Source organism: Gopherus flavomarginatus, chromosome 9 (assembly GCF_025201925.1).
Source record: "Gopherus flavomarginatus isolate rGopFla2 chromosome 9, rGopFla2.mat.asm, whole genome shotgun sequence".
In the NCBI taxonomy this organism is placed as follows: Eukaryota; Metazoa; Chordata; order Testudines; family Testudinidae; genus Gopherus; species Gopherus flavomarginatus.
The window spans coordinates 77180345-77208185 of NC_066625.1; the positions used below are offsets into that span (position 1 = coordinate 77180345).

A 27841-nucleotide genomic window follows, 5' to 3' on the forward strand; every position below is an offset into this window, starting at 1 on the left:
TGAGTTGTCTAGCTAACAAGTGATTTTAATGTGGTAATTGGCTCTGACGTTTGTTTGTTGCAGGGTATGAAAGATATGAATTTGAAGGTTCTTTGTCAGACACTACTATCATGCTGGAGTATGCCAGGATGAGACTGTTGTCCCTAGGTCTGGCCTATGTGTAAATACACTGATCACATGCTTACGAATACTTTTTGTTACTGTATTGGGTGTAGTATATTGCAGATTATTTAGGCTTTGTAGGCATGTTTCGAGCAATTGTATAAATACCATTTGGCCTTTGGATTTAATAAAGGAATATATGGTTAAATTAGTGTTTGGTTTCCCATAGCAATATTAATTTCAAATAACATTATTATTTCCAACACTTAGTAACACACCTCTCAGTGAGGGTGGCAGCTTTGAATGGTTAAAGCTAAATGAGTTTTGAAAGGCAAAACAAACATCTGAACCTCTCTAAGTGTGTAAAGGATCATTTTCTTTCCTACTCATGCCCTATGCTTTGCTAGCTGAATGGGTTTTCCTTACACTTTTCCCCCCAAAAATTGCTGAAACCATCCATGAAAACTTAGGCCAAAACAGAGTCCTGTTGGGCAAGTGATTGAACACCAGGGGGAGGCTGTGGGGGGACTTGCAGTGAAAATTGGCATCTCTCAACCTGGGCTGGTGTTACTGGGGAGCCACAATAATTCTATGCTGAGCCTTTGAGGTTTGGAAGACTAATATCTGGAGGGGCTAAATTAGCCACTAGAGGGAGCAACCAGTTACAAGCGCTAACAGGGGAAATTCACAGGGAAGAGTTCTACAGGGCTAGGTTTTATATTGACTTCCTGCATTTGCAAGAGCATTCTGGGGTCTTGGTCAGCTCTGTAGAGGCTGGGCTTCTCTCCTAGCTTCTGTTTAATAATCTGAGGCCCCACCGATTGCTGCTTACTCCTGGAAGCCAACAGGATTACCATGGCCGTGAGAATCACATTTTGGTGGTGTTTAAAAGATCAGACCCAAAGGCCATATTTTAAAGGCTTTTAGGCACAAACTTCTGATTTCAATTGGAGCTGGGTGCCTAAATACCCTTGAGGGTCTGAGCTCAAGTCTTTGGTAAACAGCCACATACGTTTAAGATGCACTGTAACGAGAAGCATATGCAAGCTGAGTAGCACTAGGAACAGAAGGATTGTCTGCTGTTGAGTCACAATCTCTGTGCAGAGTCTGGGAACTAGCCACAGGTGTAATTTATGACAAAGCTGCATTTAAAAAGCCAACGGTTAGTGTGCTGCTCTATTGCCACCTTCCTGGGGAAATTCCCCATAGATGAAATGGGCCCCACTAGCCATTGCATGTTACTCTCATAGGTCATAAAGGCCACAAACATTCAGGGCAAAATGGTTTGGTCCTCACTTGGGCAAAACGTCCCAGTTTGAAGTCAGAGAGAGAAATGCCTGAGGAAAGCCTGTGGGATTTGAACCTGACTGCAACGCAATATGACTGCTGCTCTATTGCATATCTCTGGAGGATGTTGGTCTCTTCTCCCCAGATCTGCCACCTGCCTCCAAAGGGGAAGATTGCTTACTGAAAAAATCAAAGCACTCAGCAGTCTGCAGCCCACTGCTCTAGTGACAACAGCTGATCACAAGGAGGCAGTAGTGGCACCGTCTAGTGTTAAATCTTTAAGAGCTGACTTTCCCAAGGGGCAATCTCCCTTTCACAGCTGCAGTTTGTGCTTGTTCCATGTACCCTAGTGATGGAATTGTGCCTCCAGCTTATGCAGGCTAGGCCTCAGACTTTTGGAAAACTTACCCCCAGAACTAAGGACGGACTGATTTGATTCAAAGCCCACTGAAGTCAGCTGGAGTTGCAAGTACACAAGGAATGCAGACCTGGGCCATAGATCAGCTCAAACCAAAACACATTCTTTGAGCTCCCTCTGCTGTTCAATGGAGTCATCTAACAAACACTGGGCTTGATGCTGCTCTTCTCAACATCTTCTAAGACAGTGGTTCTCAAAGCCGGTCCACCGCTTGTTCAGGGAAAGCCCCTGGTGGGTCAGGCCAGTTTGTTTACCTGCCTTGGTTCACTGTTCCAGGCCAATGGGAGCCGCTAGAAGCGGCACGGGCTGAGGGACATACTGGCTGCCGCTTCCCACAACTCCGTTAGCCTGAAGCAGCAAACTGTGGCCAGTGGGAGCTGCGATCGGCTGAACGTGCGGACGCGGCAGGTTAAACAAACCAGACCGGCCAGCCAAGGGCTTTCCCTGAACAAGCAGTGGCCCGGCTTTGAGGAACACTGTTCTAAGCAACCTGCAGAGTGGGTGAGTGTTATTCTAACTCTCCCCGACCCATGCAGCCCCCAGGAATCTTTTAGTAGCCTCTCCAGTCCAGAGTGACCCAGTCTTCTTATAGCTCCCCCAAGGAACATCTGCTGGGTCCAGACAGAATTGGTGATCAAACAGGAACAAATCCTAAGCACAGCCAGGTTTGCCTGGCTCTGGGTATCCAGCAAGGCCCAGTGTAGAAGTTACTTTCTCAGGATTAAGAGTACTTGTGGCACCTTAGAGACTAACAAATTTATTTCAGCATGAGCTTTCGTGAGCTACAGCTCACTTCTTCAGATGCACAGAATGGAACACACAGACAGGAGATATTTATACATACAGAGAACATGAAAAGACCATGTTTCATGTTCTCTGCATGTATAAATATCTCCTGTCTGTGTGTTCCATTCTGTGCATCTGAAGAAGTGAGCTGTAGCTCACGAAAGCTCATGCTGAAATAAATTTGTTAGTCTCTAAGGTGCCACAAGTACTCTTAGTCTGTATCCACAAAAAGAACAACATGGCTGCTACTCTGAAACCTTTCTCAGGATTGTAACAGCAGAGGTAGTTTGTGAGGGCAATGCCCAACCCCATATGTCCTACCAATAACTAGACTTCCATGGACTGCTGGGAACGGAGTCTGAATTTCCTGGCCAAAGGTGGTCAGTATTTCTCCATTATCGCATGGGACTCAAGTCCAGAGTCTTACTCCTACACCCTGTCAGTCCCAGGAGTGTCACAGAGGCAGCTCTGTGGGCTGTAGGCACCCGTGACATAACATGTGACAGAGTCTGGGAATAATGACTGCTCTGTATAGTTCCCTGCTTAGATGGCAGGGTTAGTGTGGTTGCAAGGAGGCAAGACTAGAACTCAAACAAACCCCCAGCACTGTTCTGCTCCTCCCTCCTATCTCTCTCAGGCCTTTCCCCCTCTTCTGTTCTTCCTCATCCTTTCCCCATGGCAGGGGTCCAGATACCACAGTGCCAAGAACCTAGATAAATGGGTAGATCTCATTGGGCTGACTGAAGATCCTGATGGACAGCAACACTTTCCTCACCTGGAGTTTGGGTAGAGAAGTGATGCTGGCTGGAAGAAGCATCTAGAGGCATGGCCAGTGCCAGCATAGGCCTCTAACATTGTGTTGGCCCATCCTTGGTCAATAAAACTTGTGATTCAGGGGAGCATCTGGATTCCCTGTTGCTGCTAAAGGCCACCAATACCATGTGGGACAATGGTGTCTTTGTCCATCTGCATTCACAGTCCTATTCTCTCCCATCCCCAGGCACCAGGCTGGTTAAATTGCAAGGGGATGAGCCTATGGGGAGCCCCAAAGCTGATGGAGTAGAAGAGCAATCTCACTTCAGTGCCAATGCTCTGAAGCACCACAGACAGACAAACAGAGTGAAGGCCTTTACTGAAAGGGAGGAACAGGATCTAACTGCATTGACGAAGCTTCTGCTTAGGCTCAGACTTTCCATGTCCATAGGGGACTCAAAGCTGCACTGCACGTTCTCTAGCTGAACTGCTTGGTCTTCTGGGTCCCTCTCTGTGATGAGCAGACACTGCTATCACAATGCCCCAACATCGTGCACGTATCCTTGATGAATGAGGGGAGGAGGAGCTCCCTGCTGGCCTGGGCTGATCAGTGGGCTTGGGTTAGAGGTGGGGGAAATCAATCAGTGGGATGAGCTGCCTTGAGGTGGAGAAGAGTCAGTCAAAATGCCAGTGCTAGGCCAGGCTTGTGGGCCTAGTGCCAACCAGGGCTGCGAGGTTGATCCGAACTATAGCTCCTCCTGCCCCCATCACTTCTTCTGGCTCTTCCTCTGCAGGGCGGCTGCATGCTTCCGCAGCTGGCTCCAGCACTTGGGTACCTGCTGGCTGAGTCCTGGCAGGTGCTGCAGCCTAAGGAAGAGAATGCAGGGGCTCAGACTTTGTTTTTCCCCATCCTTGAGCCCTCTGGGCTCTATTGAACCAATTTAAAATAAATCCGTGCACATTCACCACCGCCCTCCAACGCAGATCGAGATCTAAAACAGCCAGACACCTCTTCACATGCCATTCCGGACGCTGAGTTGGGCTGCAATGGGCCAGTATTTCAGCAGCCAAGCTGAAGGCGCTGCATGTGTACCTGCTGTGGACTAAGCTAAGGTCTGCTACAAACCTGAACCTCTGTGGGTTGGTGAATTGAGCTCTGACTGTCAGAGCAATGGGTTGGGGGGGTCCCCAATTTTCATAGTAGAAAGCTGCAGGCCGGAAAGGCTTTTCCTCGGGACAGATCTATGGGGAGGGGAGGCATTACTGAGCTGGTGCTATAGGGATGAAAGGCTCTCTGTGCCCTGAGCTAGCCTGCCACTCCCCTGGCTCAGGCCTAGAAGAAGAGAGAAAGGTGCTAGGTGACAGAAACCTGCAAGGTCATTCACGCACATATGCGCTTCAGCCTCTCAAACTTAAGGCCTGATCAAAGCCCACTGAAGTCAATGGAAGGATTCCCATTGACTGGGATCAGACAGGCTCTCAAAAGTAACAGCTCAAGACACAGGTCATCCAGTAAGTGATGCAACACTGCCATCTAGTGACAATATGAGAGAGCAAAGTCTCTGCCTAGCAGATGGCATTCCCGCATCAAAGATGCAATAGTTCCTATTCAAGCAGAGAAACCTCTAGCTTTTTTGCCACCCCAAGCACAGCAGACAGGTGGCCTGCCTGCGGGAGGTCTGCCAGTCCCGCGGATTCGGCAGCAGTTTGGCAGTGGGTACACCGAAGCCACGGGACCGGCGCACTTCCCACAGGCAAGCCGCTGAAGGTTGCCTGACTGCTGCCCTCGCAGGGACCGGCAGGGTGCCCCCCGCAGCATGCTGCCCCAGGCACGCGCTTGGAGTGCTGGTGCCTGGAGCCGCCGCTGCTACTGTGTATGTTCAATGAAGGAGGAATCTGCCCTGAAATTGTGTGCATGGGGAAACAGAATCAGCTGGAGAGATCCACAATCTCTCCCTTTTTGTGGCAGGAGCAGTGTCCCCAGGGGCAGAGCTGGATGCTTGAGGTGGAGCGTCTGTCTGCTCTATGGCATGGACCCAGTTCCCCCTGTATAGCCCAGAGTTTACTCGTCTCACCCCAGTGATACATAAGAACAAATCCTACCAGCTGCCTGAAGTGACAATCCTGCCTCAGGCCATTCTGGAACCTCACCAGGCCCTTTGTGCTCTAGGGTGGGACCTGCCCTACCAGGAGTGTGAGCCAAGTCCCAGCTTCCAACACTCCAGACTTCCTGGTGGGAAAAGCTGACCTGTCACGGAGGAAAATGTCACATCTCTCGTCCCATGGCAGGTGCTGCAAGGAGTCAGGAGGAGGCTCCGGTACTGCTGGGAAAACCTTCATGGACTGGTAGGAATCAAAATAAAAAAGGAAGATGGAGCTTTGATTGTCCTTGGTCTGTGTCGGCAGACCAGCCTGCTGCTGCTGTTCATCCCCTGTGCGCCAGAGAAGAGAGGACAGGGTATCTCAGTAGGATGCACATTCTGCAGAACCGTAACAGGGGGCCAAGAGTGACCCAAGGCCACCATAGAGCTGGCTGCACCAATCTGTGTACGCTGTTCTCAAAGTGCTCTGATGTCAAGCTACTCCGCAGGGGAAGAAGAGAATGGCCTCATTCAGAGCAGCGATCACCGTGAATGACCAAATAGTCCTGAGCCACCAGCTGGCCACACAGGCCAAGGTCTGGAGTGGGCTCTGCTAGAAATCCACCAGCATGGATGTTCTGGCACTATGGCATGCACAGCACATGCTGGGGCTGGCAAAGAGCTGGCTGTGCACGTGGTGCTGGCTCCTCCTCCCTCGTGTTCCCAGCTGCTACGTCATCCTGAAGAAGCTACTAATACATCAATACTTTCCCAGTGTTACTTGCAGCAGTGGGCTATCTGAGAAACTACCAGAAGGGATGTTCTAGTATCACGAATGGGAGGGAGGATGGGCCAGGTGATGGCAAGTAGGATGGGAGATGTCTAAAAAACATTCCCTCAACTAGCACGTTGCCCACCCTATGAGTAAGGCTGAGGACCCCTGCACCAGCCTACGGGGAATGATACAAGCACTAAAGTCAACCAAAAATTCAGCCTCAATGCTGCTGTTTCATCCTAGCAGCACCAGCATTTCCAGTGCCCTCTTCAGCAGGAGACCAGCTTCAGGGAAAGGGGAGGCAGCCAGTCTACTCAGCCTGTTACCTTGGCCCATTTCATCCTGTATAGCAATTGAAGCATGGGACACACACTGCAGTCCCCATGGCCCAAGCAATGATGTTTAAAGCTTTCAGTCCCTGCTGCCTCTCCCCAGTAGGAGGCACTGAAAGGCCAGCGTCCGACCTGTGAGCAGCTTTCAGTGGGGCCAGCGTGCAGACAGATAACGGTGCACAGATGTCGCACAGCAATGCTAATTGGCCTAGTGTCCAGGGTAGGTTGTGCAGATCTGGTAGCCACACCGGGAAACCCCACCCCCATTTCATATTGTGAGTTGACCCTTCTATCTCCTAGGACTTGCTAACTTGAAACTCCTTGGCAGGAGCTGGAGATCCAGGGCCCCCTTTCCCCTCCCACCTGTGACAGGAGTGCATGGTAGCAGGTAGTTCCCTCCACCCATTCCCTTCTGTGTCAGACTCCCTACCTCGGAGGAGCAGGCATTGGTTAGTGGCATCCACGGTAAACACTGGTTGCCAGGGGGCTGCTACTGTGTGAGAGGGTGGGGTGATGAAGTGGCAAACGGTCTGTGGCGTGGCAGTGTCTGTGAGGCACACTGTGCCATCCCAGGAGAACACCAGCACCTGAAAGAGCAACAGGGCATAGGAGCTGCATGGAGAGCACTTGCAGGGCCATTCCCATTGCCCTTGGCTGGGACTGGGGCAGGAGAAAGCCCTGAAAGCCTTAGTGGGCTGCAGGAACCCTGCAGACTGGAAATGAGGTGCATGGGCCAGAGGTGTGTGGAGAACCCAGGGCTGCAACAGCAGAAACGCTGTGGGTCAGGTTTGAGGTGAACAGCAGAGCACAGCTTGCTCAGTGCTTGCTGCACTTGGGCTGGCTCTAGCCAGATGCTTTTAACCCTTTATTTTCCACAAGGTCCTTGTGCCTGTTTTGAAACGACTGTCCATCTCCACTGGTCACAGGGCTCCACTTGCCACCTGGAGTTTATAACTGGGTGGGCTGGACTTGCCTTGTGACCTCTCCATACCTCCAAGGTTGGGGATTTCCTGGGGGTGCTGCCGCTCAGCCCTCACCTCAGCGCTTGGTGCCTGGGGCCAGCTGCTAGTGTTGTGCCCCCCAGACCCTACTGCACAGTCATGCTCTTCAGAGGACATAGAACCCTAGAGGGCATGACTTGCAACACTCACTGCACCAGGAAAGGCTGGAATCGGTGCTACTGCGCTGATGGTCTGATCTGGGTCCTCAGCCCTGTAAAATAAACCCACCCTTAGGATGCTGCTTGGGAGCAGACATAGCACTTTGAGGAGCTGGGAGAGCGAGAGCTGCAGTGCATGACACAGGGGTTCACGGGGGATTTAGGCCAAATGCTGCCCTACTGAGATCAGCAAACTGGGAGCTGGCCCTACCCTCAAAGCTCTGATTGGCAGGAGCATGAGCAAACAGGAGACGGGCAGGCACAAGACAAGGAATTTCACCCCAACTTCTGTTCCAAGCTCTCCAGGCACCAGCAACACTTTGCGGCGGCTACTGCAGGGACAATGCTGGCTGAGTTATGGCTCCAGGCAGAGCTGTGGGGACAAGCCAAAGGGCAGCCTGAGCCTGTGGTCTCATGAGCCTGTGTCACACTGGGCATCAGCCAGAGCTCAGAGGGAAGGAGATGCCCCGATCCATGCCTGATGGACTGTGATTGTGTATTGCTAAACAAAGTGACTGTTGCTGCTAAGGTTGAGTGTTTGGTACCGATAATGGGGTGGAAGAGTTTGCTGCGTGGATTCCCGCCTCTCCAAAGACAGTGGTGGGGTCTCCCACAAGGGGAGGGGAAGTGTTTGCAACTCCCTTCTAGCAAAGGGGAACCCCCACCACGCCACTGAGACAATTGATCTGGCCTGTGACCAACCTCCCTGGGGCCTAGCAGAACCCACCTCACCTGTCTGCCAGGAGCACGGTCCTGGACTCTCTGGGCCCTGACACTGTAACCAGGTGGAGGGACCCATCCGTACACAGCACCAGAAGCTGCACTTTGGGCCTAGGCAGCTGGTCCCTTGGGGCTGCAGATGTCTGCAGGAAGTGGATGGTGCGGCTGAGACATCCCTCTGGAAGGGCAGTCACAGCTAGTGGGAATCCTGGGAAAGGCACAAGCACCCAAAAGTCAGAAACAAACACCAGTTTGGAGATACAGGGGCCAGCACTGAATCTGGCTTCCACCTGAGAGTGACTCAGCCTGGCACCAAGGAGGTGATCTCCATTTGAAGGGAGCTCAGCATGGTTCCATGCCTCCCAGGCTGAACTAATGGGCACCTCTGTTATTACTATAGAGAGCTAGTGACTTGTATGGGAGGGAAGTTGAGCATAGCTCCATCTTACTGGCTTGGCTAGGAACTGGGCCAGGTTCTGTTTTGGGCTCATTTTGCCTGCAGTCCTCCTGGCTATGGCGCAGCATGGTAGGGTATCCACCTTCTCAGCTTTGGACTGACGGACGCAGTCTTTACATTGCCACGTGGCGGTGCAGTATCACAGCATGCTGACACTGCATCACCAATGGATTTGGGTGGGACTGTGGCCTGCCCCAGTGCAGTTGCAGGACTGGCCCAAGTACAGAGTAGGGTGTGCTCTTGAACTTTGCTCTGGGACAGTCATTGCATCACAGCCCAGTGATGCTGTGAACCTGTCATAGTAAATCGTAAGGTCATGATGTGCTGACACTGCTCCAGCCCCACAAATAGCATGAGGCCTTGTTGTCCAAATGGAGGAATGTCCCCAAAACATTCAGGCAGGGCACTTATAGGGTGACCAGACTTCCCGATAAAAATCAGGACCGTCCCGATATTTGGGTGGTTGTCCCATGTCCTGACCGATCTTTGGTTGGGATGATATTGTGCTCTGCTGGCAGCACTGGTTTTTTGTTTTGTTCTTTTTGCTCTGCCTGCAGCATTTGACTTTTTTTTTTTTTTTTTTTTGCTCCACTGCCACCACTTGGCTTTTTTTTTTTTTTTTGCTCCGCTGGCGGACACACTCCCCCCCCCCCCCCCCCCCCGTCCTGATATTTTCTTCATCTCATCTTGTCACCTTAGGCATTTATAGCCTTAACTGCTGGAAACATAACCGTTGGCCAGCCCCAAAGACATTTTGATTTCACTGTCCTCTTGCAGGACAGGGGATAGTTCTGTCAGAACTGGAACTGGCCCCTGAAAACTCAGGCCCTGTGACATGAGAGACTCCGCTACTCAGCTAAGGCACCTGAGATGTTTGGCCACATGTTGCTAGGGAACCAGCGAGCCTGCAGGTTTTTTTTGGAAAATGTTCTTGAAAACCCCTCTGTGATCCCCAGCTGGCACATCCAGACCCTCAAGTCCCAAGAGAGAGAATCCCCGTCAGCCTCCCATAGGTACCCATCAATTCCAGCAATGGGAGAGCTCACCTAGACATCTGTCCCACACCATTATCATCCCATCTTCACATGCCAGAGCCATGTAAGAGGAGCAGGAGGTGACAGCTGAGCTGGTGATTGGAGCGGCACATGGCCAGACAGTGTCAGGTTTGATCTCAGCATCTGGAGTGAGAAGCATGGCCTCTGAACAGCTGAGCCTCATCTTCAGGGAGATGGGGAGTCCCCCTCAACCACAAACATCAGCCTCTGGTGTGTGTTAGCCTTCTTGGGCTGAGTACAATGGGTGCAGATCAGGAGCTGCCTGCTGTAGTGGCCTCATTTGGGACACTGTCCATCTGGAAATCCTCACCATCCAGCTGCCACCCTGGCCTAATGGAGAAGTGTGAATCATGGGGCCAGTTCCTCTCCTCTCTTATGTTTCACTTCTTCTAGCTAATAAAAGCTGGCAGGGCTGCCCAGAGGATTCAGGGGGCCTGGGGCAAAGCAGGGGAGCTCGGTGCTTGTACTCACCTGACAGCAGTCTGGGGCTTCGGTGGCGGGGGCCCTTCAGTCGCTCCGTGTCTTCAACAGCACTGAAGGGCCCCCCGCCACCGAAATGCTGCCAAAGACCTGGACCGCTGCTAGGCCAGGGCTCATGGGGCCCCTGTGGGGCCCAGGACAAATTGCCCCACTTGCCCCCCACCCCCGGGCAGCCCTGAAAGCTGGCTTGACCCCTTCTCAACATTGGCCAACCGAGAGTGAAATAAAGTACTCCCTGGCCCCCAGCCCTGGGGTTAAGGATGCTGCTTTTACAGGATTCCCATCCCAATGTGTCTGGGAAAACAATCTCCTTCCTGGTGTCGTGGGACTTTTAGCCCTTAAGCCTCTTCCTCATACCTGGGCAGGGTGGAAGCACTCTCTGGTCAGCCCCAGTTTTCCTCTCTGCTGTGAGCTCTGCTGGTTGCTGTGAATTATTGACTCAGAAATGCTGAGGCTGTGGGAGACTGAGCTCCATGGGGACAAACACACAGTGCCCTACCAGGGCAAAAGGTATGGAAAAGGTCAGAGGCCATGCCCTCTGGGACATGTCAGCCTAACAGTGGGGGCCCTTTTCGGGTCAGGAAGATCCTAGGGGGGCCCTATTGGGAAAGGTCAGAAGATCTCCTGCCAGTGCAGGGTTAAAGGGAAAAGCTTTTAAGTACAATCACTTTCTTCTTCTTCGAGTGATTGCTCACATCCATTCCAGTTAGGTGTGCGCGCCGCGCGTGCACGTTCGTCGGAAACTTTTTACCCTAGCAACTCCAGTGGGCCGGCAGGTCGCCCCCTGGAGTGGCGCCGCCATGGCGCCCAATATATATCCCTGCCGGCCCACCCGCTCCTCAGTTCCTTCTTACCGCCGTGTCGGTCGTTGGAACTGTGGAGCGCGGCATAGCTGTCCTCCACGTCCCTAGCTCTCCTTGTTTTTCTATCGTTATCTCTATTGTAGTTGTTAATTAGACTGTTAGTTAGATAGTAGTAGTTAAGTGTTAAGTAGTTGTAAATAGTTTTTCGCCGGGGGCTTAGCCCTTCCCGGCACCCGGCACCGGGCTCATGCCTGGTTCGCCGGGCTTCAAGCAGTGTGCGGCCTGCAAGAAGCCTATGCCCACGAGCGACCCCCACGACGCGTGCCTGAAGTGCCTGGGGGAATCGCATAGATCCGACAAGTGCCGCATCTGCAAGGCTTTTAAGCCAAGGACTAAGAAGGAGAGGGATCAAAGGCTCCGGACTCTCCTCCTGGAAGCGGCACTTGACCCGGCGGCTTCGCAGGCCGTGATGTCGGCGCCGGCACCGGATCGCACCGGCACCGAGAAGACTCCCCGGCACCGACCTTCTCCGGCACCGGGGACAGAGCCTAGGCCGTCGAAGTCCACTACTCCGGCCAGGCACACCCGAGTGGAGCGCCCGGCCTCAGTATCGGCCGCGGCCCCGCCGGCACCGTCGACTCCGGGCCCGGCGGGTCCGTCGAGTCCGGTGCCGCCAAGCTCCCCCATGACATCTGGGGTTGAGATAGTGGTGCCATCTACACCAGAGGCCTTCGCCTCGGCACGGGACCTCATAGCCCTGACCGAGCCCACGCAGCTACCACCCCCGGTACCTCCGGTGCGGGTTGTGTCCAGAGGCAAGCCTATGATGTCGGCACCGTCCCGGGACTCTCGTTCTCGCTCCAGGTCCCGACGTCAGGGTCGCTCCAGATCCCGCCGCCGCTCGCAGTCCCGGCACCGCTCCCCTCAGCGGTACCGGTCGCACTCGCGGCGCCGGTCGACACCGAGACGATCGCGGTCGGACTCCAGCCGCCGTTACCGGCACCGCGAGTCCAGGAGCCGATCCAGACGTTCGCCGCACCGGTCGACCTCCCGGCGCCGAGCTGGTGGCAGGTCCCGGTCCCGGTCGACCTCCCGGTACCGAACCGGTGGCAGGTCCCGATCCCGGCACCGAAGCGGCGCCCGGTACCGATCCAGATCCCGGCACCGTGGCAGAACTCGGTCCCGCTCCCGGCACCGTTACGACTCCCGGCACCGGTCCCCGGCACCGAGAAGATCGCCCGTGCCGGCCCGCGCGGACCATTACCATCCAGGGTCCGCTCCGCCATGGCCCTCGAGGCAGCCGTCCGTGTCTTCGCTGGCGGACAGTGGGTACGCGCTGGGCACCGACCGGCAGGCGGCGCTGTTCAGCGAGCCTCCACAGCAGGACGCAGCCCCACAGCAATGGGGTTTCTGGACACCCTGGGCGTATCATCAGGCCCAGGGCCCCCAACAGCTCCCTGCTAGGCCGCCGACTGCAGAGCGCAGGGCACCTGAGGCCTCGTTGTCTCGCCCCCCTCCCTCCCCGGATGGGGAGGAAGGATCCAAGCAACAGGACTCCACTTTGGCTCCTGAGGCAGAGGCGAGGGCCGAGGGAGACCCCCCTTCAGACACCCTCTTGCCGGGGGTCTCCTCATCTTCTTCCCCTGATGAAGCGGTGGCTGGGACCTCCTCCAACAGCCCCCCCCCGCTGGACCTCAGGGCGCACCAGGACCTCCTCCGGCGAGTAGCCCAAAACCTGAGTCTACAAGCCGAGGAGGTCTCGGAGGTAGAGGACCCTATTGTCACCATCCTCTCCGCAGACGCTCCCACCAGGGTCGCCCTGCCGTTCATACGGACCATCCAGGCCAACGCCACCACCATCTGGCAGTCCCCGGCCTCCATTCCTCCCACTGCGAAGGGCGTCGAGAGGAAGTACATGGCTCCTTCTAAGGGCTACGAGTACCTCCACGTACACCCGACTCCGTGTTCCCTGGTGGTCCAATCTGTCAATGATAAGGAGCGTCATGGCCAGGAGGCTCCAGCCCCCAAATCCAGGGAGGCTAGGCGGATGGACCTCCTCGGCCGTAAGGTGTACTCGGCGGGGGCGCTGCAACTCAGGGTCTCCAACCAACAGGCCCTGTTAAGTAGATACGCCTTTAACTCCTGGGTGGCAGCAGACAAATTCAAGGAGCTGTTGCCACAAGACGCTCGTCAGGAGTTTGCGGCCATCTTAGAGGAAGGCAAGAGGGTCGCACGCACGTCCTTGCAAGCCTCTCTGGACGCTGCGGATTCGGCTGCCCGTACCCTCGCGTCGGGTGTAACAATGCGTCGCCTCTCCTGGCTGCAGGTTTCCGGCCTTCCGCCGGAGCTCCAGCACACAATACAGGACCTTCCTTTTGAAGGCCAAGGGCTGTTTTCGGATAAGACAGACCCTAGACTAAAGAATCTAAAAGACAACCGCGTCATCATGAGGTCACTGGGGATGCACACTCCAGTGACGCAGCGCAGACCCTTCCGGCCGCAGCAACAGCAACAACAGCGCAGGCCGTATCTCCAGTTCCGCCAGCGGCAGGACCTTAACAGGCGCCGCGGCAGGAACGGAAGGCGCAGACATTCGGGGAACCAAGGGGGCCAAAACCAAGGCTCCTCTAAGCCCCCGCCTGGTCCCAAGCCTTCATTTTGAAGGTGCGCCCGAGGGCGCAGTAACAGTTTCCCCATTGGATCCTGTCCCCCCGTTTTCCAACCGCCTTTCTTTTTTCCTCCCGGCGTGGTCCCTAATAACATCAGACCGCTGGGTTTTACGCACGGTGCAGTCGGGATACCGCCTGCAGTTTGTTTCATTTCCTCCTCCCCGCCCCCCTTCCTCGTCCCTCTTCAGGGACCCCTCTCATGAGCAATTCCTTCGGCAGGAGGTGCAGACGCTCCTCCGCAAAGGGGCTATAGAGGCGGTGCCGGAGAACGAGCAAGGCAAGGGGTTTTATTCCCGCTACTTTCTGATCCCCAAGGCCAAGGGAGGCCTCAGGCCCATCCTCGACCTGCGAGAGCTCAACAAGTACCTGGTGAAGTTGAAGTTCCGCATGGTTTCCTTGGGGACCATTATCCCATCCCTGGATCCGGGAGACTGGTACGCCGCCCTCGACATGCAGGACGCGTATTTCCACATTGCTATCTGGCCACCCCACAGACGTTTCCTTCGCTTCCTTGTGGGGTCTCTGCATTACCAATTTGCAGTCCTCCCATTTGGCTTGTCCACGGCCCCGAGAGTGTTTACGAAATGCATGGCAGTTGTTGTGGCGCAGCTTCGGCGCAGTCGTATCCACGTGTTCCCGTATCTAGACGATTGGTTGATTCGGGGCACGTCGGAACAACAAGTCTGCAACCATGTCCGTGTGATCACCGGCATGTTCGCCACTCTGGGCCTCTTGGTGAACACAGACAAGTCCACCCTGGCCCCCACACAAAGGGTGGAATTCATCGGGGCCGTCCTGGACGCCACTGTGGGCAGGGCCTTGCTGCCATTGCAGCGGTTCCAGGCCTTGTCGGCAATCGTGCAACGACTACAGACAGCCCCCCTGACGTCAGTGAGGACGTGTCTAACCCTGTTAGGCCACATGGCGGCCTGTACTTTCGTGACCAATTACGCTCGGCTCCGCATGAGGCCACTCCAGTTGTGGCTCATCAGTCATTACAGGCCGACAAGACAGCCACTAGATATGTTAATCACGATCCCCCAGAGGGTCTTAGATTCTCTCGGCTGGTGGCTGGACCAGTCAGTGTTGTGTGCGGGTCTCCCCTTCCACCCATCTCAGCCCTCGGTGTCCCTAACAACAGATGCCTCAGATCTCGGCTGGGGGGCCCACGCAGGGACCCTGAGGACGCAGGGCCTGTGGTCCCAGGAGGAGGTGGGGCTACACATCAACATGCGGGAGTTGAGAGCGGTCCGTCTTGCTTGTCAAACGTTCTGTCATCAGCTCCAGGGTCGTTGTGTCGCGGTGTTCACCGACAACACGACGACCATGTATTATATCAACAAGCAGGGCGGCACCAGGTCCTCCTCCCTGTGCCACGAGGCGATACGACTCTGGGACTTTTGTGTAGCCCACTCCATTCACCTCATGGCTTCCTTCCTCCCCGGAGTACGGAACACGCTGGCGGATCGATTGAGCAGATCCTTCCTGTCACACGAGTGGTCCCTTCGCCCGGACGTCGCCCTCTCCATCTTCCGGAGGTGGGGTTATCCCCGGGTGGACCTCTTCGCGGCCAAGGGGAACAGGAAGTGCCAAGCGTTCTGCTCCTTTCAGGGCAGGGAACCCGGGTCGATAGCGGATGCCTTCCTCATCCAGTGGTCGACCCACCTGTACTATGCATTTCCCCCATTCCCGTTGGTCCACAGGGTCCTTCTGAAGGTGCGCAGGGACAGGGCTCATGTGATCATGGTAGCCCCGGCGTGGCCCAGACAGCACTGGTACCCCATGCTGCTGGACCTGGCCATAGCCGACCCAGTTCCCCTGCCCCTTCATCCGGACCTGATTACCCAGGAGCACGGGACCCTCTGTCACCCGGACCTGCAGTCGCTGCACCTAGCGGCGTGGCTCCTGCGTGGCTGACTGGCTCTGAGCTGCGCTGTTCCACGCCGGTGAGGGAGGTGCTCTTGGGCAGCAGAAAGCCGTCCACAAGGGCGACGTATTTGGCCAAATGGAAGCGTTTCTCCTGTTGGTGCGTGGAGAGAAATCTCCGCCCTATGGAAGTTTCAGTAGCCAACATCTTAGACTACATTTGGTCCCTCAAAGGGCAAGGTCTGGCCATATCGTCGTTACGAGTCCACCTAGCGGCTATCTCCACCTTTCACCCGGGTGCGGATGGTCACTCTGTTTTTTCCCACCCGACAGTGTCTAGATTCCTTAAGGGGCTGGAACGTTTATACCCTAACGTCCGTCCCCCTGCTCCAACCTGGGATCTTAACCTGGTGTTGTCTCGACTCATGGGGCCCCCCTTTGAGCCGTTAGCTACTTGCTCCCTGCTTTATCTCTCTTGGAAGACGGCCTTTCTAGTAGCTATCACCTCAGCTAGACGGGTGTCGGAACTCCGGGCTCTTGTGGTAGACCCCCCATATACGGTCTTCCACAAGGACAAGGTGCAGCTGAGACCACACCCTGCTTTTCTCCCCAAGGTGGTCTCAGCCTTCCACGTCAACCAAGAGATATTCCTCCCGGTTTTTTTCCCGAAACCTCACTCCTCAGGCAGGGAGCAGCAGCTCCACTCGCTTGATGTCCGTAGGGCTCTCGCGTTCTACGTGGAGAGGACCAAGCCCTTCCGCAAATCCCCCCAGCTTTTCGTGGCAGTAGCGGACCGCATGAAAGGGCTTCCTATCTCCTCCCAGAGGTTATCCTCTTGGGTAACGTCCTGCATCAGGACCTGCTATGACTTGGCCCACGTCCCTACGGGCCGTGTGACTGCGCATTCTACCAGGGCGCAGGCGTCGTCGCTGGCTTTCCTCGCCCGTGTGCCCATCCAGGAAATCTGTCGGGCAGCGACCTGGTCATCGGTCCACACCTTTGCTTCCCACTACGCCCTGGTCCAGCAGTCTAGAGAGGATGCGGCCTTCGGATCTGCTGTGCTCCATGCCGCGACTTCTCGCTCCGACCCCACCGCCTAGGTATGGCTTGGGATTCACCTAACTGGAATGGATGTGAGCAATCACTCGAAGAAGAAAAGACGGTTACTCACCTTTGTAACTGTTGTTCTTCGAGATGTGTTGCTCACATCCATTCCACACCCGCCCTCCTTCCCCACTGTCGGAGTCGCCGGCAAGAAGGAACTGAGGAGCGGGTGGGCCGGCAGGGATATATATTGGGCGCCATGGCGGCGCCACTCCAGGGGGCGACCTGCCGGCCCACTGGAGTTGCTAGGGTAAAAAGTTTCCGACGAACGTGCACGCGCGGCGCGCACACCTAACTGGAATGGATGTGAGCAACACATCTCGAAGAACAACAGTTACAAAGGTGAGTAACCGTCTTTTTTGAAGTCTACAGCAGCAGTCTGAAAATAAGTACCCTCCTGCCCCCCCCCTTTCGCTTCTTACCCGTTTTCTCCTTTGATAGCCGGGTGAGTAAATACAGGCAGAGATTGTGGCTTCCATTCCAATGCACACTGATGCCAGTGGGCACATCTGGAAGAGGGAGATCAGAGAAAGGAGAGGGGAGTGGGCAGCTCGAAAGCCTTGATTGAGGGAATCCGAGCTACACAGAGAAGTCTCCTGTGCCAGCTGCATCAGCACGCTGGAGAAACTTGTCTGGACCCCGCATCCCTTGGAGTTGCTCATTCAGAGCCAGAAATAGAACAAAAGTTCTTATTCCTGGTGATATTTTTTCCCTGCCTGTCTGTTCTGACTGCCTATGTCAGCCCCTCCCCAACACCTGGCAGTCCCCATTACAAGAGGTGGTCCAGGCAGCAGGAAGCCCAATCAACCACTGGGGACACAGAAGTGTTTGGTGAGAGAAATTTGTTGTGCAGTGGTATGAGAACTATGCCCCTCTGCCTTCAACAGCCATGCCCCCAGTGCCAGCATATACTGGGAGCAGCAGCCACCTGACCTATGACAACTTCCTTGGGGCCTGGGCCACACAGCTGGTTTGAGTGATGAGACGTTGGCACAAAGATGACAGGCTAATGCACTGGTGCCACTTGCTGACCTGCCTGAGGACAGGAACCGCTGGTTAAAATGCTGGTGACACCAGCTAGGTCAGCGAGAGGAAGCTGTTTCTTTCACTGCATCCCAGAATTCCACAGCAGCCAAGCTGCCACAGTGACTCAACCAGTCAGGAGCACGGGGTGTTCCCAATTGTATCCATAGGGGGAGTGACATATTAACAGGGAGATTGACTCAGGAGACCTTCCCTCCCATTCCCCATCACCTGGCCCTGCCTCTCTGTCATTCGCAAACCCAGAGCATCCATCTGATAGAGTACCGAGGAAAAGCATTTATGGATTTGGGGCTTGTAGCGGGGTGGTCACTTGCTTCTGCCCTGAAGGGCTTGAAATCAGTCCCGGGGACAGGGCTGAGGCTGCATGAGGGCTGCTGCTAGGGACAGAAGCAAGCCTTGGCTGATTGGGGAAACAGCCACAGCTGTGACCATGCCCCAATCAGACCATAGCTGGCCCTATAAAGGCCAGTGAAGCCAGGTGCTGAGAGGATTCTCCCTCTAGCTCTTGAGGGAGAAGAGCCTGGCTGCCTGGGAGCTGAGCAAGGTACCTGGGGTGGGGCAGGGGAAAGGCTAAAGGAGCTGGGGTGCTTCAGCTGGCAGAACCCCCAGGCTGCAGGCCTTGCTAAAGGCCAAAACAGGTACTGGGGCTACAGAGGGATAGTCTGGGGTAGGCAAAGGCAGCAGGTCCAAACCCCCCTTTGCCAGTGATGAATGGTATATACACTGCAGTCTGCCTCAGTGGGTGGGAGCTAGATGGTGACTGGCAGTAGCCATACCTTGAGGTGGGGATAGGGGATTCCCCTGGGAGAGGAGACTCAGAGAGCTGAAAGGGTACTTCCAGGGGGCAGCACCCAAGGGAAAAGGGCACTGGGGTCTGGGAGGGACACGAGGGCCAGTGACAGGTGAGACTTGGGCCTGCAGAGGGTGCTCCAAAGGCTGGAGAGCTAATTCCCTGGACAACCAGCAGGAGGTGCTGCAAGGTGAATTGTTGCCCCATTACAGGGCTTCTTTAGTGCAATAAGAACTCTTCTTCACAAGGGACAATTAACTTCATGGGCACCTTTTGCTCTTCTGTTTCTCCCACTTCCACCCTCTTGCTCTCATCTGAGAAGAAGAAAAGAGCCAACTCTCCATGCATCACCAACTGGGAACATCTGTTGCACCAGTTTCTGTGGCTGCTGAATTATAAACCAAGATGGCTAGACACAGACAGAGAGCTTCACTGCTGAATCATGAACCGGCAGAAGGCAGTAAGCAATGACATCTCTTGCCCCTGGCCCACTCACAGCACTTCCTGGCCTATGGCAGTGACCACTTTACCCTGCTTTGGTTAGACCTACAGGAAAGTAGCCGGTCATCCATCTAGTCCCACATCCTCCCTCCCAGGGTGACCAATGTCAGATGCTGCAGAGGAGGATATAAATCTTCTCTTGTGCAGTAATATACCATGGGGCAAGTTGTTATTAACCCAACTGGCATTTTGCATATGCCTAGTGCATGAGGATTGATAGCCCTTATCATTTTCATCCTGGCTTATGTCTTTGCAGATGCTATTCTTTGTCATCATAATGCCTGATCTAGTTTGAAACTCAATATCCTGCTGCAGTGAGTTCACGGGTTAATTATGCATTCTGTCTATCCGCTTTATATTACCTGGCTGTGCTTTGATTTCGGGTCCAATCTGCAGTATCCGGCTGGGCAGGAGAAAATGGAACACTGCGTGGCTGAGAAAGGAAGGGATAATAAATACATGCTATGGAAATACCTTGATAAACAGAGCAATTCAACATGATCAGGAGTGGCTGTGGCCATACCCTCATGGCTTGGGATCAGGGAGCCAACCTCTTGTGCCACGTTCAGAGTAATAGTTGGGAAGTGCCCTGATGATGGTGGAGTGTGATGGCAACTCCTATGAATCCCTGGGCTGAAATACCAGCATGCATCCCTCTCACCTGGGTTTCTCCTCCTTGCTGTCAGGTTCACTTTCTCTCTCCAGATGCTTTTCGAAGACGCTGTGAAAGATTGCATCCTGCTGTTCCCATTGGTAGTCTTTGATCATGTGATTCTGCCCCAAGCCTATCACGCTGCCATCATCAATCTTCATCAGGGCCTCCAAAGGGCTTTTAAAAGTGCTTCCTGGATTGCGAACACCAAGGGGGGGAGAGAGCCCCAGAAGAAGCAGAATACATTGAGATCTAGGAAGGCTCTTGGGCAGTAGTTCTCAAACTAGGGCCGATGCTTGTGTGGGAAAAGCTGCCATTGGCTGGGAGCAGCGAACCGTGGCCAGTGGGAGCCACGATTGGCCAGACCTGCAGACACGGCAGGTAAACAAACCGGCCCAGCCCACCAGGGGCTTTCCCTACACAAGCAGCGGCCCCAGTTTGAGAACTACTGCACCTGGGGGAGGGATAACCCTTCCCCTTTCATGTAGGGTCACACCATTGTGGAGGTGAGAGACTTGAGTCCATTCTCTCTCCTTTGGATGGAACCACCTCTCCCAGGCCTTTGACCTAGCATAAGGCCCATGGCCCTGGCCAGGAGCCAGCTCCTTTTACAACAGCAATGGTGGCTGCTTTCTGCCTCACCTATCCCTGGGGAAGGGGCCCAAACCCCAGGCTGCCTCCCTCTGTGTTCTTCTCTCTGATAAGCTGCTCCACCCCTCTATAGCTGATACTGGATAGGGATCATGTGGGCTCAGACAGCCAGGTTGAGTCTGGCACTGCTCTTGGTAAGAATAAGGGTGGAGGAGAGGAAAGGCACTAAGACCAGGCAGTGAGCAAGAGGAAGAGATTCAAAGCTCCATGGGGTAGGGGTAGTATCTGCATGTGTGTGTGTTGTACCCCACTGCCACAGAGCCTTGGTCGCAGGTGGGGCCTTGGGCACCACTATAATATACATAATAATGCAGCTGGGTACTAATAGCTGAGTAAGCAGCAAGTCCCACTCCAGGATCAGAGATGAGCCACAGGCAAGGTAGCACCAGCGGGCATTTTACTGTAATTTTTTATCTTTCTGTTGCTATCCAGCCACTCACGCAGAGAGAAACATATGAAAGCACCCAAAGAGAGACACAAATATGCAGAGAGGCACAACCATTATTACTTAACCAGACTTGAGTAAATTCCCACTTCCCCACCAAAAACAATGGGCCCGAGAGAAGTGGCCTGACCTGTCAGAGGTTTGGGCGACCTGACCTTCAGCAGCATTACTGGGAGACTCAGCTTAGTTTCAACTCTGTTTGCAGACATGGGTGATTCCTACAATGGAAGAGAGAGCCACCCTGAGCACCGGCATGTCCAGGAACTGCTCTGTGGCCTGTGCTGCTTCATGCTACTGACAACAAAGTTCTCACAGTTGAAACCTGCAGAATTGTTCCCTGGCATCTCAAATGTTCCTCCCAGGAAGGGTTCGCAACATTCGCCTCCCAGCATGTCACTGTGTGCACTATGTAGGCCATGCCTCATCGGCCTGAGGGATGGAGCCAAAGCATAGCTTCCATCAGAAGGGAAACATGCACTGCCCCATGGGATCCTACCTTCATTAGCACTCCACGCCCAGCTCTTCCCCAGATGCCCTATCACCCAGTGCTCCAAATACCCTACCCTTTAGGGTACCTTAACTTACTTTCATCTCTGTAGTTAAAGGACTTACCAGTATGGGATGGCCTCAGCTGGAAGAGGTGGGGAGTTTAAATCTTGATTTAAAGGCCTTGGGGTTATGACTGCTGCTGGGAGCCCTGAGGCCTTTAAATCACCCCCAAGCTACCAGCTGCAGAGGTGGCTGGGAGCCCCAGTGCTCAGGGGCAATTTAAAGGGCCCGGAGGTCTGGCCGCCACTACTGCAGAGGACTTCCAGGCCCTTTAAATTGTCAGTCGAGCCCTGCCGCCGCTACCCCAGGGCTCCGGCAGCCGGGCCAGTGTGGTAATTTAAAGGGCCCGGGGCTCCGGTGGCGGGGAGCCCCAGGCTCTTTAAATCGCTGCCTGAGTCCTGCTGCCTAAGCCCTGGTGTAGCAGCGACAGGGCTCAGGCGGCACTTTAAAGGGCCAAGACTATGGCTGCTGTGGGGAGCCACTGGCCCTTTAAATCTCCTCCTGAGCCCCACTGCTGGAGCCCTGGGGTAGTGGCAGCAGGGCTTGGGTGGCGCTTTAAGGGGCTAGGGCTCCCCGCAGTGGCCGGAGCCCTGGACCTTTAAATCACCACCGGAACCCTGCTGCTGCTGCTACCCCAGGGCTCCAGCAGTGGGGCTCAGGAGGAGATTTAAAGGGCCCTGGGCTTTGGCTGCTGCAGGGAGCCCCAGGCCCTTTAAATCACCAGCCTGGGAAAGCCAGTCCAGTCCAGCATGGCATACTGGCTCCTGCCAGTATGCCGGACCAGACTGACTGACTTTCATCTCTGCCTAACTACCATTAGGGATCCCATGGGGCAGTATGGTCCTGGTTACAGTATGTGATGTCTTCAGGCTCCAGTGAGAGAGAACCAGGGTTGAGGGATACTCAGATTGCTGCTGAATATAAGAACCAATGTGGGTTTCAAGGTACCTGTGATGGGCTAGAATTCCTTCTGCTTGGTTGGGAATGGGGAATTGGACACTTGCCACAAGCAAGAGGCCAGCATCAGGGTCCTGCTTTGATCAGGGGGTTGGACTAGATGACCTCTTGAGGTCCCTTCCAATCCTGATATTCTATGATCCGCTTCCTGCCCTCAGCACTGGTCTTTGCACAGAGACGTGGCTAGGTACCTGCATGTGGATTAGTGAGACTGAAGACCTAGGTGTATGCAAGGGGGAAGGGGAGTACTTGGAGCAGTAGAGAGGGGAATGTTAGGTGTTCATTTGCCTTGGGTCTCAGCCATTGGGGGTGAGGAGCTGACCCATCAGTGCTGAGCAGCAGCTCCTGTTAAATGGTAAGGCCAGCCTCTGATGATCTGGGGTCTGGAGGGGACTAGCCCAGGTAAACATTGGAATGGACCCACTAGATGCTTAGAACAAAGAATGTGGCCCAGATTCCTGGCGCTCTTCCCCAAGGGCTGGGATGCAGGGGGTTCAAGGTGCTGCCACCAACTCAACATCTATAATCTGCCTGGAGAGCTTGGTAAATTCTCACTCAGGCCTTGGTTACCGTTTCTGCAGAGCCCTCTCCCAGCAGTTCCAGACTTTTCTGCCAAGGAAACAGAAGGAGGCTGTGGTTAGTTCACACAAGCTGGCCATGGTAATCCAGAGCATCCCCTTCTCCACCTGAGCAAGTGGGGCTCTGACACACAGCCAGGTCTTCTTTTTGGCCTGGGACTGAAAAATGAAGCCAATTCAAAGAAGCCCAGACTGGAGAATCAGCTTCCCTGACTCACAGTTGGAGCTACCGCACCCAATTCTCAGTTACACTAAGGCCCGTTTGAGCCATTCTGCCAGTATGAAGGGCATTTCAGGGGGTAGAGATGCCTCCCTGAGAAACCACCCTGCACTGGACCCCTCCCCAGTTGGGGGCAACACTTAGCGGGAGGGGAGCACATTGAATTGTGGCCTCTGATCTAGAGGAACCTCCTTGGAAAACTTGTCTTGTGGGTGACAATAGTGGCCCAACAATACAAGGGGCTTGTGAAATGTGGGTTGGGTGACAACGTCCCCGCTTCCTTCCCCATCATGGTGCTGACAAACCCACCCAGCCTGGTCGGTGCAGCCAGTGGAGCTATGAGAACAAGGGCTATGGAAAGAGATGGAGGTGAAAGGAGAAGACAGAAGGTATCTCAGTAGGAAAGAAAAACATTTTGTACCATAGACGCCTGGCTGAACCGCCTCTCCCTGAAAGATGACACTGCTGCAGCTGCCTGGGAATGGTCTGTCTCCTTCAGCCAGGACTCCTTAGGCAATCGGTAGATCTCCAGCCAAGCTTCTGTGCTGCCTGCATTGGGAAATTGCATTGAGCAATTGGAAAGGAGGAGAAAAGGTTTCTCAGGCAAGAGGACTCTGCTATTATGTACCCTCAAGAATGGGATTAGTGTTTCCTTTCAAATATAGGATCCCCCTGCTCATATCCCCACAAAGCCCCATATCATGGATGCTCATCTAGGGAGTACAGCTATACAGACTGGTCTTCTATTGGCAGCCTGTGGGGTGTCACATGTCCTGCTTTTCTAGCCCTCAAGGTTCCAGCAGAGCTCCTTTGTGGGGCATAAAGACCCTTCTGGGGCAGAAGGAGGCATTCCCATGGCCCTCACTGCTTTGAGACTAGAATTGTGACTAAGAAACTCCTGTGCTTTGGTGAGGGTTGTTTGCTGCAGCAGGTTTGGGGAAGGCGTCTCTGTGCAGTTCTCCAGCCTGTGTCAGAGCAGACAGCCTCTCAGTATACAGGCCCATATGCTCCCAGTGTAAATGTGGGGCCTGGGGACAGGGCTGAGGAGCTGGGGTCGGTGATTAGAGCAGGAGGAGGGAGTCTGCTTTGCTTTGAATGGCCTGTCTGGCAGCCCCAGAGCGAGCTGCCTTCCATGAGCTGGCCGCACAGGCTGGGTCCCTGCTGGGCCTTTGGCAGATGAAAGGGAGGAGCAGTTTCAGCTCTCCTTGCCTAAAAGGACAGGTTGGGTTGACTCAGGAGAGCACTGGGGAATCCTAGAGGACCCTCCCTAGACTGGTGAATAAGTTTTACAAAGCTACATGAGCTGCAGGCCCCACCCATTGAAGCAGGGCAGCCAGCATTTGATACACTGTAAATCTCTGGCACTTGCCTTGCAGCAGGATGCCTGCATAATGCCCCCCCTGGGAGAGCTCCGCCTCTACGCAGGTGTTTCTCTTGCTGATCTCTTCCTGCCAAAGAAAGGCATGCTGGCATCAGAAAAGGCTGGGGCTGCTGAGTAGGGACAGTGATGCTTGCTGTGGTGTGTCCTTACTGCTAATGCATCCAGGAATTTGACTGCAAAGAGGAAGGCGCCCTGGGAACAGGTCCGGGAAGAACGCTCCATGTGCAGAGGGTTGGTGTGGGAGCAGGAGGGGAGGAGAAGAAGATGCCCTTGTTCTTGTGGGTTTGCTCCTGCTCCAGGATTCTCAGGTAGGGCTGGTGGCTAGAGGTGCCTTTTTTTTGTGCACATTGGGCTAAACTGCTGTGTCCATTTCCTTCGGCTCCACACCTCATCAGAGTCATGTCTCCACTGGCTTCGTGCAGTGCGCTCTGCGTTGGGCTACCCTTCAAAGCCACCCACGAGCTGCAGCAGGTGTAGAATGTAGCTTCCGCAGGGAGAGGAGCGTGGGAGAAAGGCAAGAACGAAGCAGTGGCATGGGCAGAGCAAAGGTAATAAAAGCAGAGAGGGCTGAGAGCACAGACTGGCAGGGGGTAGACTGGGCAAGGTCTTTAAGACTGGGACAGGAATCTTTACAGCCACCTATGGTTTGGGTCCTCAGTGGGGAGCCTTCAGCCCTGAGATGTTCTTCCTGAAGCCTGAGCAAAGGCTCATTTCCCTGGCCTTTGGCTGTGGGGCGCCCAGGGTGTCTGTGATCCCTGTAAGGCTGGCCTTGGGTAGTGGGGGTGTTTGCAGAGAGCAGGCTTGCAGGGTCCATGTGCTGCTGCCCAGCCTGAGGGATGCTCTGAAGCCAGGGATGGCAGCAATGGGACGTCCTGCTGCCCTGTGGGGGTTGTCACAAAGGAGATGTGCAGTGCACAGAAGGGGAGGGGGGCCAGGAACCTGTCGGGTGGTCAGAGCCCCCAAAGCCTTGACATGCAGCTATAGCCCGAGGCCCAGCCCCCTGCGAGTGGCTTGGGAGGGCTAAGGAGCTTTTCAACATGCTAAAGAGGAGAAACAAGCACAAATTGTCCCCCAGCCCAGAGCCCCCACCCCACCCCTCCAGCCCAGCACTCCTATCTCTGTGCCTGAATTGCTCTGGCTCAGTCTGCCAGAGTCAGACTCCACATTATTTAAAGACAGGCTTCGATGGTGTTGAGCTCGTTTGCTGCTGAATGCTGATGCACCCCTGGGATTTTGACATCTCAGAGAAGATTCTGGGCATAACCTGGGGTCTGGGGATAATATGGGTTCAAAGAGGATTACAGGTGAGTTGTGCACCATGGACCTCTGACCTCCATTCCAGCTGCTGCTCTTAGCAGTGTGTTTCCTGAGTGCTGTTAGAAATCCTGATTGTTTACTACACAAAGGCTTTCGCCTCAGTGCCTGTGGCACACACAGGACTTACCACTTCGTTTAGGACTTTGATGAGCAGCAGGCTGTCCCTGTAAAAATAAAAGAGTCGGGCAAGTCCTGGAAGAGAAAAATAGAGGCAAGAGATGGGTGGGAAGAGAGTGAGGGGCATAACTCAGCTCTTTCAGAGGCTGCAGTAACAGCACTAGGACTAGGTGCCTTCTGTGGCTCTCAGAAGACTCGGCCACAGCTTGCTGCCTAGTGACACACAGAGCAGTGCTGATGGCCCCAGCCAGAGGGAATACCCACGCTGCAGCAGGAGTTTGCTCCCCAGACTGGGCAGACAGACTTATGCTCATTCCACTTCAGCTAGCATGCTAAGAATAGCGGTGTGGACGTTGTGGCACAGACGGCAACTCAGGCTATTGGCCGAGTCCAAGCCCACCCGACCCCCTGACTCTGAGCTCAGGTGGCTAGTCTGAGCTGCTGCTCTTGCTGTCCCATCCATGCTGCTGTTTTTACAGTGCTAGCTTGAGCCCCACTAGCATGAGGTCTGTCTGCTTACTGGGAGGCTCACTGCTAGCCCTCGTCCCCAAGGAAACAGCTTCAAATAGGAAAGGGGAAGGTGGGTGGGAGCCCCAGGCATTTTCATACACTTTTCAGCTATTGGAGTCAATGCAGCAATGCTCAGAACTTGGAAAGCATCTATGCATCTGCCTTGCTAGGGGTGGGATTTCACACGTCCTCCCTCCCACGCACACCCTGGGATGGCCACATTAGCCAAGTCCAGCATGGAGATGGCCTGTGCTCCAAGGGGATTTGCTCAGATACAACTTTCTTCTCTCTAATGGAAAGAGAACTAAAGCCCACTTCATTAGTGTTGGACTCAGCCAGAAGCCAATGGACCCTTCTGGGACTGCTGCATATGCTAGTATCATGGTGGGGCTACTGGAACCAATATGGAGCTGACAGATCTTTTCTCCTCATCTGAACCTCCACACTGCAGCACAAGGAGGGCACTAGCCCTGGGGCCACCCTGCACTCTGAAGTCTATTGACTGGTCCCCATTGTTTGCAGGATCCTTTCAAAAATGTGTTAGTCATGCTTATTTCCACCCTGCTTTACCTCTTTTCCACTGCTACCCACCACCTCCATTCCATCATAGCGCACAAGCTTGTCCTCAAAATTCTTCCCACATGGGACTTGAGGAAGCTTATGGGGTACCTACCCATGTCATCCACAGTAATGAGAAGGTGGGTCTCATTGCCAAGGTTGGAAACACGGATGGCACAAATCTCTAGCTTGGTTGACTCCCAAGCACAGATCCGTTTACAGCTGGGCGTGTTGAAAACCGCAAGCCCTGTGGAGAGCCCAACAAAGACATGCTGTCCAGAGGCTGCAAGGCAGTTGGCTCTTCCCATCACCTGCAGAGATGAAAAACAAAGCAGAAGAGAACATGATCCTGCCCTCCCACTCCCTGATAGGGGGATTGATCAGCTACACTAGCCATTTGCCAGCGAAATCCCATGATCTCACTAGGGCATGAAGTCTAGCTCCAATCTCAGAAAGATACCACCAATATCAAGGGTGAGGCACATCTTCAAGGGAAGCTCTCCTTGCCACTGCCAGCACTAGGGATAAACAGAAGCCTTCAATCTCCAGGCACCATTCAGCAGCACTAGAGCTTTCCCACTTCCAGCTACCCCCACAGGGAGAGCGGAGCAAATGCAGACATTCTGCAGCCCGTGCAGTCCCTGGGCACCATGCAGCTGCATTCGATGTTGCTCTGCACCATTTCTAAAGTATTATTTTTGAAAACACAGTTGAGTTTGTCCAT

At 54.4% G+C, this 27841-nt stretch overlaps 1 protein-coding gene across 2 annotated transcripts in view; it reads right to left on the reverse strand.

The window, feature by feature from the left end:
* Positions 1-329: 329 nt before the first annotated feature.
* The window catches only part of WDR93 (WD repeat domain 93), a 29796-nt gene continuing 2284 nt past the window's right edge, over positions 330-27841 (reverse strand). For both annotated transcript variants that reach the window (XM_050967814.1, XM_050967812.1), the window contains 16 exons: positions 27233-27428; positions 26060-26124; positions 24600-24682; positions 23656-23779; positions 23007-23045; positions 21061-21148; positions 19844-20027; positions 19545-19615; positions 17270-17356; positions 9917-10048; positions 8426-8621; positions 7686-7746; positions 6965-7121; positions 5595-5778; positions 2669-4213; positions 330-1974 (listed from right to left, as the gene is read on the reverse strand). In XM_050967814.1, the coding sequence (XP_050823771.1) occupies positions 4114-4213; positions 5595-5778; positions 6965-7121; positions 7686-7746; positions 8426-8621; positions 9917-10048; positions 17270-17356; positions 19545-19615; positions 19844-20027; positions 21061-21148; positions 23007-23045; positions 23656-23779; positions 24600-24682; positions 26060-26124; positions 27233-27425 (1764 nt within the window). In that variant the 5' untranslated portion in view covers positions 27426-27428 and the 3' untranslated portion in view covers positions 330-1974; positions 2669-4113. The remainder of the gene's footprint in view (positions 1975-2668; positions 4214-5594; positions 5779-6964; positions 7122-7685; positions 7747-8425; positions 8622-9916; positions 10049-17269; positions 17357-19544; positions 19616-19843; positions 20028-21060; positions 21149-23006; positions 23046-23655; positions 23780-24599; positions 24683-26059; positions 26125-27232; positions 27429-27841) is intronic.